This window comes from Mobula birostris, chromosome 18 (genome assembly GCF_030028105.1).
Source record: "Mobula birostris isolate sMobBir1 chromosome 18, sMobBir1.hap1, whole genome shotgun sequence".
NCBI lineage: Eukaryota > Metazoa > Chordata > Chondrichthyes > Myliobatiformes > Myliobatidae > Mobula > Mobula birostris.
The window spans coordinates 20,811,397-20,825,523 of record NC_092387.1 but is presented as its reverse complement, the minus strand read 5'-3'; the positions used below and the strand labels follow the sequence as shown (position 1 = coordinate 20,825,523).

Below are 14,127 nucleotides of genomic sequence, written 5' to 3'. Positions count from 1 at the left end.
AAGTTCAGCTCAGGACTAGGAGGTATTGATAGGAACTCCAGAAGAATGTTTCATCCAAAGGCTGGCTGGAATATGGGATTTACCGTCTGGGGAGCTGTTGGGGGTAGGATGGAGACACCCACTTCTACAATAAAGTACCATTTATTTACTTAGAGAGACAGCATGGTAACAGAGCCTTCCAGCCCAATGAGCCCGCGCCACCCAACTACACCCATGTGACAATTAATCTACTAACCTGCAAGTCTTTGGAATGTGGGAGGAAAGTTAGATGACCAAAGGCACAGAAGGCTACGGGCCCAGTATTTGAGCACTGGGAAGTGGACGAGTATGGACAGGTACTATGGTCAGATCATAAAAGATCATGGGTTATTCCTGGGGCTGGAGAGAATAAGGGATGTGGAAAAGAAAGCTGGAACAGGAAACCCAAATTCAGATGATCACCATTGATTTTATTGTATAGCACCGGGGTCCCCAACCTTTTTTGCACCGCGGACCAGTTTAATATTGACAACATTCTTGCGGACCGGCCGACCGGGGGTGTTCAAGTAGGGTTAAACTCACCTCAACATGTCTTTTACCGTTAGGGTTGCCAACTTTCTCACTCCCAAATAAGGGACGAAAGTAGCAGTCAAATCCTGGGATACGTATATTTACCCCAGAAAGACTACCATGACCATGAAGCCTTGCGCGGGCACCTGTGTGCGTATGTGTGATGTGTGCATGCACATACGTGCCAAGTTTTTTCCCCACAAATCCGCTTTGGCTTAATCTTCCCGACTATATGGTACATACATTATTTCTACTTTATATAGGCTGTGCATTTAAAATATAATTCCTGCTTTTACTATATGTTAGTGTTCTTTTAGGTTTTATGTGTTATTTGGTATGATTTGGTAGGTTATTTTTTGGGTCTGGGAATGCTCAAAAATTTTTCCCATATAAATTAATGGTAATTGCTTTTTTGCTTTACGTCATTTCGGCACGAAAGGTTTCATAGGAACGCTCTACCTTAGCGGGGGAGATACGGGACAAACCAATTTAGCCCAATATACGGGATGTCCCGGCAAATATGGGACAGTTGGCAACCCTATGTTCAAGTTCAACAGTGCGTGACAGGGAATGAGGAAAGGTGCAGCTGACCCGTATCGTTTCCTCACGGCCCGGTACCGGTGGTTGGGGACCACTGTTATAGCAGAGCAGGCTCAATGTATCAGATGGCCTATGCGTGCTTGAAGATTTGTTTTCATATGCAGTATGGACACTGTGGGCCAAACAGTGGCAGAATTGAATATGGAATTCTTTCTCTTCCTTTCTCCCTTTCACTCCCTCTCCCCCCACCACCAAACAGGTCCAATCAAACCCTCTCCAGGGTGTGACCATCTCCCCAGCCAGAAGAGGTCTGTCTCATGAGGAGCAGCTCTCTAGCCAACCCCAATGCAGCTCCAACTGTCCTCCTCATGCCAATACCTTGGGACCAGGCAGAGGTGGAGAGCGCGGAGTAGAGAGCCCAGGCGCAGGCTGAGAAGGAATGCAAGTCACTTGTCAATGGGCTGGAAGACAGAGTCAATGGGCTGAGGGTAACACTGAGGCAGAAAGGGTCAGCTAGTGAGAGGCATCAGTCTGTGGGGTGAGAGTGGATATCCTAGACACAGCCCCACACCCCTCCTCCTGTCTGTATCTGCAGAGACTAAGATTCTGCAATAAAACTACACGCTTGACACAAACAGTCTGCACTCCTGCCTGCCATCTCCATTGAAAAGATGGAGAAAATTTTCCAGATCAGAGTGAGGGTGGGAAGGGGGGAGTGTAAAATGTTAGAGACAGGAAGTGGTGTAGAGTCCAGAGGGATTCACAGAGAAAGGGAAGGGTGCACCTCCAGATGGGTTCACAGAGAAAGGGAGGGGCACAGAGGGGTTCATGGAGACAGTGTGGGGCAGTCAGAGGGATTCACAGAGACAGAGAGGGGCACTTGGCCAGAAGGTTTACAGAGACAGGGAGGGGCAGTCAGAGGGGTTCATGGAGACAGGGTGGGGCAGTAGGAGGGGTTCACAGAGACAGAGAGGGGCACTTGGCCAGAAGATTTACAGAGACAGGGAGGGGCAGTCAGAGGGGTTCACAGAGACAGAGAGGTGCACTTGGCCAGAAGGTTTACAGAGACAGGGAGGGGCAGTCAGAGGGGTTCATGGAGACAGAGAGGTGCACTTGGCCAGAAGACTTACAGAGGCACGGAGGGGCAGTCAGAGGGATTCACAGAGACAGAGAGGGGCAATTGGCCAGAAGGTTTACAGAGACAGGGTGGGGCAGTCTGAGGGGTTCACAGAGACAGGGAGGGGCATAACCAGGGGGGTTCACGGAGACAGGGGCAGTCTGAGGCGTTCACAGAGACAGGGAGGGGCACTTGGCCAGAGGGTTTCACAGAGACAGGGAGGGGCACAGCCGGGGGGGGGGGGGGTCACGGAGACAGGGGCGGTCTGAGGGGTTCACAGAGACAGGGAGGGGCATAGCCAGGAGGGGTTCACGGAGACAGGGGCAGTCTGAGGCGTTCACAGAGATAGGGAGGGGCACTTGGCCAGAGGGTTTCACAGAGACAGGGAGGGGCACAGCCGGGGGGGTTCACGGAGGCAGAGGCAGTCTGAGGGGTTCACGGAGACAGGGAGGGGCACAGCCAGGGGGGTTCATGGAGACAGGGGCAGTCTGAGGGGTTCACAGAGACAGGGAGGGGCACTTGGCCAGAAGGTTCATGGAGACAGGGAAGGGAGGGGCAGAGGGCTGGAGTAGGTCACAGAATGGGACTGAAATAAATCGACAGATAAATCTCTAAGGGGATGATTTATTAGAAAAGGTGACCTTCGTGGAGTTGGGTTATGGAGCTGCAGTCTTGTTCCCAAGGAGAAGCCCCACTCCTCAGTGGATGACCAAATTCAGCGACTTCTGGTCTTGAGTGAGGGAACTCAGGAACTGCAGTCCGTTCTCGGTGAAAAGGTTGTTCATCACCCTGTGTGCAGTGAGGATCAAAGAGGGAGGAGAGAGTCCAGTTCAGTTCCTTCAGCAGGATTTCCTAACAGTAGTGAAATTATTTAAGAGTGGCAGGGTCATCCACTATGGAAAGAGAGCCTTCAACCCAACTGGTCCATCCTGACCGGGTTTGGCCCATATCCCTCTAAACCTTTTTGTCAAATTACCTGTCCAAGTACCTTTTAGATGTTGTTAATGTACATTCAAGGGATAAAGTCCCAACCAATCTCCAGAACTTAGTTCCTTGAGTCCCAGCAAGTTCCTCATAAATCTCTTCTGCACTCCTTCCACCTTAATGGTTTCTCTCCCACAGCGGGGTAACCAAAAGTAAACACAATACTCCAAGTGTTGTCAACTGCAACGTGACATCTCAAGTTCTCTACTCTGATGAAGGTCAGCGTGCCACACACCTTCTGCACCACCGTCCACCTGTGATGTCACGTTCAGGGAACTACGCACCTGTGCACCTAGTTTTTACCAGAGTGTCAGAGGCTGTGGGAAGACCTAATGGAGGTTTATAAAATGATGAGGGACGTAAATATGGAATTCTGTCAGAATCTTTTTCCCAGGGTGGAAAAGCCAAGTACTAGAGGGCAAAGGTTTAAAGGAGATGTGTAAGGCAAGTTTCTTTCACACAGGGAGCGGCGGGTGCCTGAAATCCTGGAATGCCCTGCTGGCAGGGAGGAGGGGGGTGTTGGAAGAAGATATAATAGTGGTGTTTAAGAGGATCTTAGACACAGAAACTGGAGAGAGTGGAGGGGTATGGATCACTTGCAAGCAGATGTGATTTAGTTCGGCATCATGTTACAAACAGACTCAGAGAGTTATAGAGCAATACAGCACAGATACAGTCCCATCTGCCCAATGAGTACATGTTGACCATGGTGCCCACCCAGCTAGTCCCGATCTCCTGCATTTTTCTCAGACCCTCTAAGTGTTTCTTTAAAGATATTACTGTACCTGCCTCAACCACTTCCTCTGAAAGCTCGTTCCATCCTCTTGGTGAAAACCTAGGTTCCTTTTAAAGCTTTCCTTTCTCACCACATCGTTCCCAAAACAGGGTGACCAAAGCTGTACACAGTACTCCAGGTGTGGCCTCACCAGTGACATACAAATGCAACATAATGTCATTACTCCGGTACTTAAAGCCCTGACTAATGAAGGTCAGTGTGCTAACAGCCTTTTTCACCACCTTGTCTACCTGTGAGGGTGGGACAAAGAGCATGATCGCATACACTATGTTTTAAATTCAATGTTCAAGGGGTGACAAGGAGGAAACAACACGGGAGGGGCAGGACGAGGGACGGTGAGGAGTGAGGGGTGGCAAGTGGAAGTAATGCAGGAGGGGACAGTGTGTAGGGAGTGGTATGGGAGGAGTGGTGAGGAGGGAAGGGTGAAGCAGAGGGGTGGTGGGAGGGAGCAGTGTGAGAGAGGGGTGTGGAAGGAGTGGTGAGGAGGGAGCCATGTGGGAGAGGGGTGATGAGGGTGGAGGGGTGTGGGAGAGTGGCAGTGAGGAGGGAGTGGTAGGGGGAGAGAGGTGGTGAAGAGGGAGCCACGTGGGAGAGAGGCAGTGAGGAGGGAGTGGTAGGGGAAAGACGTGGTGAGGAGGGAGCCGTGTGGGAGAGGGGTGGTGAGGGTAGAGGAGTGTGGGAGACTGGCAGTGAGGAGGAAGCCGTGTGGGAGAGTGGCAGTGAGGAGGGAGTGGTAGGGGAGAGGGGTGGTGAGGAGGGAGCTGTGTGGGAGAGGGGTGGTGAGGGTAGAGGAGTGTGGGAGAGTGTGAGTGAGGAGGGAGTGGTAGGGGAGAGGGGTGGTGGGAGGTGGGAGGGAGCGGTGTAGGAGAGGAATAGTGAGGAGAGAAGGCGGTGAGGATTGGGAATAGTGGGAGACGGAAACTCACCAAAGTTTCTGCAGCCGATGGCAGGTTTTGACAAGATTGGAGATGTGGGGCAGGGAGATGTCAGTGATCAAGTTGTTTGACAGCTTCAGGTGGCGGATGGACCTTTGAACCCCAAGTGCGTTGACCAGTTCTGGGACAGAGGCATCTGTGAGTCCATTGGAGGAGAGTCTAGGAGAGAGAGGCGATGTGTCAGTGCATGCTGGGGGTGGGGGTGTTGGGGAGAGGGTTTGTGGGGTGGAAAGGGCTTGTGGAGTGGGAGGGAGGTGTTGGGAAGGGATGGAGGGGAAGAGAGAGGGTAGGAAAGAGGGGGTGGGAAGGGAGGATAAAGAGAGAAGTGGGTGAATGAGAGAGAGAAAAAAAAAGAAAGAAAAAGCAAGAGTTTCTCTCACCCTAGCATACGGAGTCTTGATGTGTTGAGACTGGCAGAAAGATCCTTCACCCCCTCGTCCCCCACACTGTTCCCATCCAGGCTGAGCCAGTGGAGTCGGTCGCAAACACTCAGTAGTTTACAGAGGACGGGGACAATGGCGCTGGTCAGCCTGTTCCTCGTCAACCTGTGGGAGAAAGGGTACACAATACGGGGACCACACCACTTGTTGTAGGACAAAACACGGGTGGGGACGATGCAGAGTACTGGAGTGAGCAAGGATGCCTGGCTGAGTGGTGCTGCAACAATAATCACTCATCGAGCGTCGAGTTTTTCAGTTTAGTGTTAGTTAATTTTGAGAGGGAGAACAATGTCACACCCACGCGTGCCCCAACATCTCCAAATGACCCTGTAATCTCAGTCTGTGACACTCATACTCTTGAAGAGGGTGAACCCACAGGAAGTCCCTGGTCCACACAGTATACCTGGCCAAGTGCTAAGGGTCTGTGCAGATCAAATGGCTGGAGTACTTACGGAATCTTCAATCTCTCTTTTCTGAGCTTTATAGGGTCCCATCTCTTATACTGCAGGGCTTTCAAGAGGTTTGTTATGTTGCAAATCAACACCTGCCACAAAGGTGACCTGCATCTGCTTCAATATGCCCATCATTCCCTGGTGCCAGGGTCAAGCACGTCTCATAAGGGGCAGTCTCGGAGGAAAGGGTGAGCAGCCAGATGTCGTGGTTCAACGTGGTACTAATGGCATTGGCTGGAGCAGGGGTGAGGTTCTGTAAAGTGACTTTAGGGAGTTAAGTAGAAAATTTTTAAAAACAGAGTTTCCAGGGTTGTAATCTCAAGATTATAACTCACACCACATACTGGTGAGGTGAGAAATAGATACATGGTGAAATTCAATATGTGTTTAAGGAGCTAGTGCAAAAGAGAGGGCTTCAGATTTATTGATTCTTGGCCTCCCTTCAAGGAGAGTTGGTATCTGTACAAACACCATGCTTTTCATCTGAACTGGAGGGGAACTAACATCATCACCAGGAAGTTTGCTAGTGGTACTCAACCAGACAATAGGAAGGTTAAAGGGAGCCATGAAATATCCTTGGCAAGTAGATTAAGAAGAATCCCAAGGCATTTTATTCTTTTATTAAGAAAAAAAGGCAAAAAATTTATACGATCTGAAGAGAAACAACTTTGTCGTGGTTTGGAGGCTTGTGTGCCTCAATGACTCAGAGAGCTATGCTGGCTGGAGTCAGGGCTTTATGCTTTGGTTCTTGGTAGGGTCACCCATGCCAAACAGGTCAAAGGGTAGAGGTCAGACTAAGAGTGGTCCATCGGTCCTCCACATTGGGGGTTCAGCTCAGGACTTACAACCCTGATTGGACAAACAAAATTATTAAAGAAACAGCAGTGAAGAATCCTTCTACATCTGAGTATGATGGTATTCCTGAGTCTCCACCCAGGGCTTGCATGACTGAGAGTTGTGAAAACTGAGAGTAAGCTATTGACACATTGAAGGAAGCCCTGAACACCACCAGAGACAGGACTTTTGTTGCTGCCCTAAATGCCAGTGGTGTAACAAGTAGTATTTCTTTCAGAAAAAAAGATAACTGAGGAGACAGTAGGTCTATTCAAGGACAAAGGAGGAAATTTGTGCTCGCAGTCAGGGATATTGGCTGAAGTACTAAATGAGTACCTTGTGCCAGTATTTACCAAGAAGAATTTGAAGGATGAAAAAAACATGATGGTGCATGCTAATTTGCTGTGGCATTTTAAGATTAAGTAGGTTGTGCTGCTGGGTTTCTGAGAAGTATTAAGGTGGATAAATCCCCAGGGCCCGATTGCATACGAAAGAAGCAAGTGAGGAAAATGCTGGGCCATTTGACAAAGATCTTTGTGTCCATGCTAGCAACAGGCAAGGTCATGGAAGACTGGAGAGTAATGTTGTGCTTTTGTTCAAGACGGGAGAAGGGAATAATCCAGGTAATTATAGGCCAGTGAGCTTCACATCTATGGTGAGGAAGTTACTGGAGAGAATACTGAGAGATAAGATTAATGTGCATTTGGAAGGGCATGGCCTGTTTCGGACAGTCAGCATGGCAGTATGCAGGACAGGTCATGCTTTACAAACTTGATTGAGATTTTTGAGGCGACAAAGGTGCTTGATGAAGGTAAGGCAGTGAACGTTATCTACACAGACTTCTAGTAAGACATTTAATAAGATCCCTCATGGTAGGTTGATTCAGAACATAAAGGTGCATGGGATCCAGTGTGAGTTGCAAGTTTGGATTTGGAACTGGTTTGCCCATAGAAGGTAAAACAGAGGGGTGGAAGGCGTTTCTTTGGCTGGGGGTTTGTGACCAAGAATCAGTGCTGGAACCTTTGTTTTATATATATAGGTACTCTCACTCTCACAAGTTTCTACAGGTGTACCGTGGAGAGCACTGTACCGATTGCAACACCATCTGGTACGGAGGGGACAATGCATAGGATCGGAAAAAGCTGCAGAAAGTTGTAAACTCAGCCAGCACTACCCCAACACCGAGGTCACCCTGAAAAGGCGATGCCTCAGAAAGGCAGCATCCATCATTAAGGACCTCCATCTACCCAAGACAGGCCCCCTTCTCATTGTTACCATCAAGGAAGAGGTACAGGAATCTAAAGACACACAGTTAACATTTCAGGAGCAGGTTCTTTCCCTCCGCCATCAGATTTCTAAATGGACAATGAATCCATAAACTCACTATTATTGCTCTTTTTTCCATTACATGGTAATTTAACTTCTTATATGTATTGTTTATTGTAATCTATAGTTTTTATGATTTTTTATTGTTATGTATTGCAATGCACTGCTGCCATAAAACAACAAATTTCATGATATATATTAGAGGTATTAAACTTGATTCTGATACAGTAGGCACATTAATAATATTTAAAAGGACAGGTCATAAATAGGAGAGATTTTAAAGCCTAAGATTAACCTTATTTGCCACATGCGCATTAAAATATACAGTGAAATGCGTCACTTATGTCCCAGCATGTGTTGGGGTCAGCCCACAACAGTCACTCTGCTTCTGTCACCAACATAGCATGCCCACAATTTAACAATCCTAACCCATGTCTTTGGCATGTGGGTGGAAAACAAAGCACCTGGAGGAGATCTACACGGTCACGGGGAGAACGTACTAACTACTTACAGACAGTGGCAGGAATTGAACCCCCGTCAATAGTGATGTCAAGAGTTATGCTAATCGCTGTGCTACCCATGGTTAAGGTTTAGTGGGATATGGGCAAAAGCAAATTGAAGGCAGGTCAGCGGGCATGTTTCCGCGCAGTGGGACTTTATAACTGTTGACAGGTTAATGGCAGGGGCTAAAACGAGGTCTCTCAACCCTTCTAGAAGGTTCTGTACTCACTGTAACACCTCCATACGACATGAGGGACCAGAGAGGGCCTCACAGAGCTCTTGGACAGCATCATCACCCAAGTAGTTTTCATTGAGGCTGAGTCCTCGGAGGGAAAAGATTCCTGATGCCAGGTCTGGGACACAGGACGGGGTGAGCTCATTCTGGGTCAGACTGTAGGGGGTGGTGACAGAAGAAAGAAAGGGGGGAGGGACAGGGAGCGAGGGAGAAAGGAGGTGAGAGACACGGATACACGGGGGGGGGGGCGGTTGAGAAATGAGAGGAGAGAGTTACTCACTGGTACTGATAAACTGACTCAGCCCGAAACATCAACTATTTATCCTCCTCATAGATGCTGCCTGAGGGAGCCTCATTTCCCTCCCTCCCCTTTCACATAGCTTACCACCCATCCCTCACTTCTCCCCATCTCGACTTTAAACTCTATCCCTTACTCAAACCCCATCCCATCACTCCTCCCAACCAATACTCACCCTACCCTCTCCCCCACTCTCCCTCCCTAGATCTTCACATCACTACCAGTCCCCTCTCCCCCACTACCCCCTAGCATTCACTCTCCACCTCTCCCAGACACTCCCCCAAACCCTCCCCATCTCTCTCCTGAGCTCACAACCCCTCCAATACCCTTCCTAGCTATCCCACCCCCATTGTGCTCTAAAGCTGTCCCCACTCTACTCCAACACCCTCCACCAGCTTTTCCCCCCATCTGCAACACCCTCCCCAGCTCTCTCCCCCACCCTACAACACACTCGCCAGCTCTCTCCCACTCTACCCCAACACCCTCCCCAGCTCTCTTCCCCACCCTACAACACCGTCCCCAGCTCTCTCCCCCACTCTACAACACCCTCCCCACCGCTCTCCCCCAACACCCTCCCCAGCTCTCTCCCCCACTCTACAACACCCTCCCCAGCTCTCTCCCCTACCCTACAACACCCACCCCAGCTCTCTCCCCCACCCTACTCCAACACCCTCCCCAGCTCTCTCTCCAACTCTACAACACCCTCCCCAGCTCTCTCTCCCACCCTACAACATCCTCCCCAGTTCTCTCCCCCAACACCCTCCCCAGATCTCTCCCACACCCTACAACACCCTCCCCAGCTCTCTCCCCCACCCTACCCCAACACACTCCCCAGCTCTCTCCCCAACTCTGCAACACCCTCCCCAGCTCTGTCCCCCACCCTACAACACCCTCCCCAGCTCTCTCCCCCACCCTACAACACCCACCCCAGTTCTCTCCCCCACTCTACTTCAACACCCTCCCCAGATCTCCTCCCCACCCTACAACACCCTCCCCAGCTCTCTCCCCTACCCTACAACACCCTCCCCAGCTCTCTCCCCCACCCTACTCCAACACCCTCCCCAGCTCTCTCCCCCACCCTACAACACCCACCCCAGTTCTCTCCCCCACTCTACTTCAACACCCTCCCCAGATCTCCCCCCACCCTACAACACCCTCCCCAGCTCTGTTCCCCACCCTACAACACCCTCCCCAACTCTCTCCCACTCTAACCCAACACCTTCCCCAGATCTCTCCCCCAGTCTACAACACCCTCCCCAGCTCTCGCCCCACTCTGCCCCAACACCCTCCCCAGCTCTCTCCCCCACTCTGCAACACCCTCCCCGGCTCTCTCCCCCACCCTACAACACCCTCCCCAACTCTCTCCCCCACTCTAACCTAACACCCTCCCCAGATCTCTCCCCCACCGTACAACACCCTCCCCAGCTCTTGCCCCCACTCTGCCCCAACACCCTCCCCAGCTCTCTCCCCCACTCTGCAACACCCTCCCCAGCTCTCTCCCCCACTCTGCAACACCCTCCCCGGCTCTCTCCCCTACTCTACAACACCCTTGCCAGCTCTCTCTCCCACTCTACCCCAACACCCTCCCCAGATCTCTCCCCCACCCTACAACACCCTCCCCAACTCTCTCCCCCACCCTACAACACCCTCCCCAGCTCTCTCCCCCACTCTACCCGAACACCCGCCCCAGATCTCTCCACCACTCTACTCCAACACCCTCCCCAGATCTCTCCCCCAACACACTCCCCAGCTCTCTCCCCTACTCTACAACACCCTCCCCAGCTCTCTCCCCCACCCTACAACACCCTCCCCAACTCTCTCCCCCCACCCTACAACACACTCCCCAGCTCTCTCCCCCACTCTACAACACCCTCCCCAGCTCTCTCTCACACCCTACAACACCCTCCCCAGCTCTCTCCCCCACCCTACAACATCCTCCCCAGCTCTCTCCCCCACCCTTCAACACCCTCCCCAGCTCGCCCCCCCACCCTACCCCAACATCCTCCCCAGCTCTCTCCCCCACCCTACAACACCCTCCCCAGCTCACTCCCCCACTCTACCCCAACACCCTCCCCAGATCTTTCTCCCACTCTACCCCAACAGCCTCCCCAGATCTCTCCCCCACTCTACTCCAACACCCTCCCCAGATCTCTCCCCCACTCTACTCCAACACCCTCCCCAGATCTCTCCCCCACCCTACAACACCCTTCCGAACTCTCTCCCCCCACCCTACGACACCCTCTCGAGCTCTCACCCCCACCCTACAACACCCTCCCCAGCTCTCTCCCACTCTACTCCAACACCCTCCCGAGCTCTCTCCCCTACCCTACAACACCCTCCCCAGCTCTCTCCTCCACTCTACAACACCCTCCCCAGCTCTCTCCCACTCTAATCCAACACCCTCCCCAGATCTCTCCACCACCCTACACCCTCCCCAGATCTCTCCCACTCTACCCCAACACCCTCCCAGCTCTCTTCCACTCTACAATACCATCCCCATCTCTCTCCCACTCCACCCCAACACCCTCCCCAGGTCTCTCCCCCACTCTACCCCAACAACCTCCCCCGATCTGTCCCCCACTCTACTCCAACACGCTCCACAGATCTCTCCCCTACTCTACCCCAACACCCTCCCCACCTCTATCCCCACTCTACCCCAACACCTTCCCCAGCTTCACCCCCCACTCTACCCCAACACTCTCCCAGCTCTCTCCCACTCAGCCCCAACACCCTCCCCAGCTCTTTCCCCCACTCTTCCCAACACCCCACCCAGATCTCTCCCCGACTCTACAACACCCTCCCCAGCTCTCTCCCCCACCCTACAACACCCTCCCCAACTCTCTCCCCCACCCTGCAACAGCCTCCCTTAGCTTTCTCCCCGACTCTACCCCAGCACCCTCCCCAGCTCTCTCCCCCACTCTACCCAAACACCCTCCCAGATCTCTCCCCCAAAACCCCAGATCTCTCCCCCACTCTAGTCCAACACCCTCCCCTGATCTCTACCCCAACACCCTCCACAGATCTCTCCCCCACTCTACTCCAACACCCTCCCCAGATCTCTCCACCACCCTACACCCTCCCCAGATCTCTCCCACTCTACCCCAACACCCTCCCAGCTCTCTTCCACTCTACAATACCATCCCCATCTCTCTCCCACTCCACCCCAACACCCTCCCCAGGTCTCTCCCCCACTCTACCCCAACAACCTCCCCCGATCTGTCCCCCACTCTACTCCAACACGCTCCACAGATCTCTCCCCCACTCTACCCCAACACCCTCCCCACCTCTATCCCCACTCTACCCCAACACCTTCCCCAGCTTCACCCCCCACTCTACCCCAACACTCTCCCAGCTCTCTCCCACTCAGCCCCAACACCCTCCCCAGCTCTTTCCCCCACTCTTCCCAACACCCCCCCAGATCTCTCCCCGACTCTACAACACCCTCCCCAGCTCTCTCCCCCACCCTACAACACCCTCCCCAACTCTCTCCCCCACCCTGCAACAGCCTCCCTTAGCTTTCTCCCCGACTCTACCCCAGCACCCTCCCCAGCTCTCTCCCCCACTCTACCCAAACACCCTCCCAGATCTCTCCCCCAAAACCCCAGATCTCTCCCCCACTCTAGTCCAACACCCTCCCCTGATCTCTTCCCCACTCTACTCCAACACCATCCCCAGATCTCTCCCCCAACACCCTCCGCAGATTTCTCCCCCACTCCACCCCAACACGCTCCCCAGCTCTCTCCCCACCCTACAACACCCTCCCCAGATCTCTCCCACACTCTACTCCAACACCCTCCCCTGATCTCTCCCCCACTCTATTCCATCACCCTCCCCAGCACTCTCCCCCACCCTACAACACCCTCCCCAGCTCTCTCCGCCACCCTACAACACCCTCCCCAACTCTCTCCCCCCACCCTACAACACCCTCCCCAGCTCTCTCCCCCACTCTACAACACCCTCCCAGCTCTCTCTCCCACTCTACTCCAACACCCTCCCCAGATCTCTCCACCACTCTACAACACCCTCACCAGCTCTCTCCCCCACCCTACAACTCCCTCCCCAGCTTTCTCCCCCACCCTACAACACCCTCCCCAGATCTCTCCCCCACTCTACAACAACCTCCCCAGCTCTCTCCCCCACCCTACAATACCCTCCCCAGCTCTCTCCTCCACTCTACCCCAACATCCTCCCCAGCTCTCTCCCCCACTCTACCCCAACACCCTCCGCAGATCTCTCCCCCAACACCCTCCCCAGCTCTCTCCTCCACCCTATAACACCCTCCCCAGCTCTCTCCCCCACTCTACCCCAACATCCTCCCCAGCTCTCTCCCCCACTCTACCCCAACACCCTCCCCAGATCTCTCCCCCAACACCCTCCCCACCTCTCTCCCCCACTCTACCCCAAGACCCTCCCCAGCTCTGCCCCCTACTCTGCCCCAACACCCTCCCCAGCTCTCTCACCCACTCTGCAACACCCTCCCCAGCTCTCTCCCTCACTCTACCCCAACACCCTCCCCAGATCTCTCCGCCACTATACTCCAACACCCTCCGCAGATCTCTGCCCTACTCTACTCCAACACCCTCCCCAGATCTCTACCCCAACACCCTCCACAGATCTCTCCCCCACTCTACTCCAACACCCTCCTCAGATCTCTCCCCCACTCTACTCCAATACCCACCCCAGATCTCTCTCCCACTCTACTCCAACACCCCCCCAGATCTCTCCAACACCCTCCCCTGATCTCTCCCCCACTCTACAACACCCTCTCCAGCTCTCTCCCCTACTCTACAACACTCTCCCCAGCTCTCTCCCCCACCCTACAACACCCTCCCCAACTCTCTCCCCCCACCCTACAACACCCTCCCCAACTCTCTCCCCCCACCCTACAACACCCTCCCCAGTTCTCTCCCCCACTCTACAACACCCTCCCCAGCTCTCTCCCACTCTACTCCAACACCCTCCCCAGCTCTCTACCCTACCCTACAACACCCTCCCCACCGCTCTCCCCCACTCTACCCCAACACCCTCCCCTGATCTCTCCCCCACTCTACTCCAACACCCTCCCCAGATCTCTCCCCCACTCTACTCCATGACCCTTGCCAGACCTCTCCCCAACCCTA

General features: G+C 53.3%; 1 protein-coding gene across 3 annotated transcripts in view; it reads right to left on the bottom strand.

The window, feature by feature from the left end:
• Positions 1-2,827: 2,827 nt before the first annotated feature.
• The window catches only part of LOC140211805 (NACHT, LRR and PYD domains-containing protein 12-like), a 32,870-nt gene continuing 21,570 nt past the window's right edge, over positions 2,828-14,127 (bottom strand). For all 3 annotated transcript variants that reach the window (XM_072281955.1, XM_072281954.1, XM_072281953.1), the window contains 4 exons: positions 8,704-8,865; positions 5,302-5,466; positions 4,913-5,080; positions 2,828-2,995 (listed from right to left, as the gene is read on the bottom strand). In XM_072281955.1, the coding sequence (XP_072138056.1) occupies positions 2,905-2,995; positions 4,913-5,080; positions 5,302-5,466; positions 8,704-8,865 (586 nt within the window). In that variant the 3' untranslated portion in view covers positions 2,828-2,904. The remainder of the gene's footprint in view (positions 2,996-4,912; positions 5,081-5,301; positions 5,467-8,703; positions 8,866-14,127) is intronic.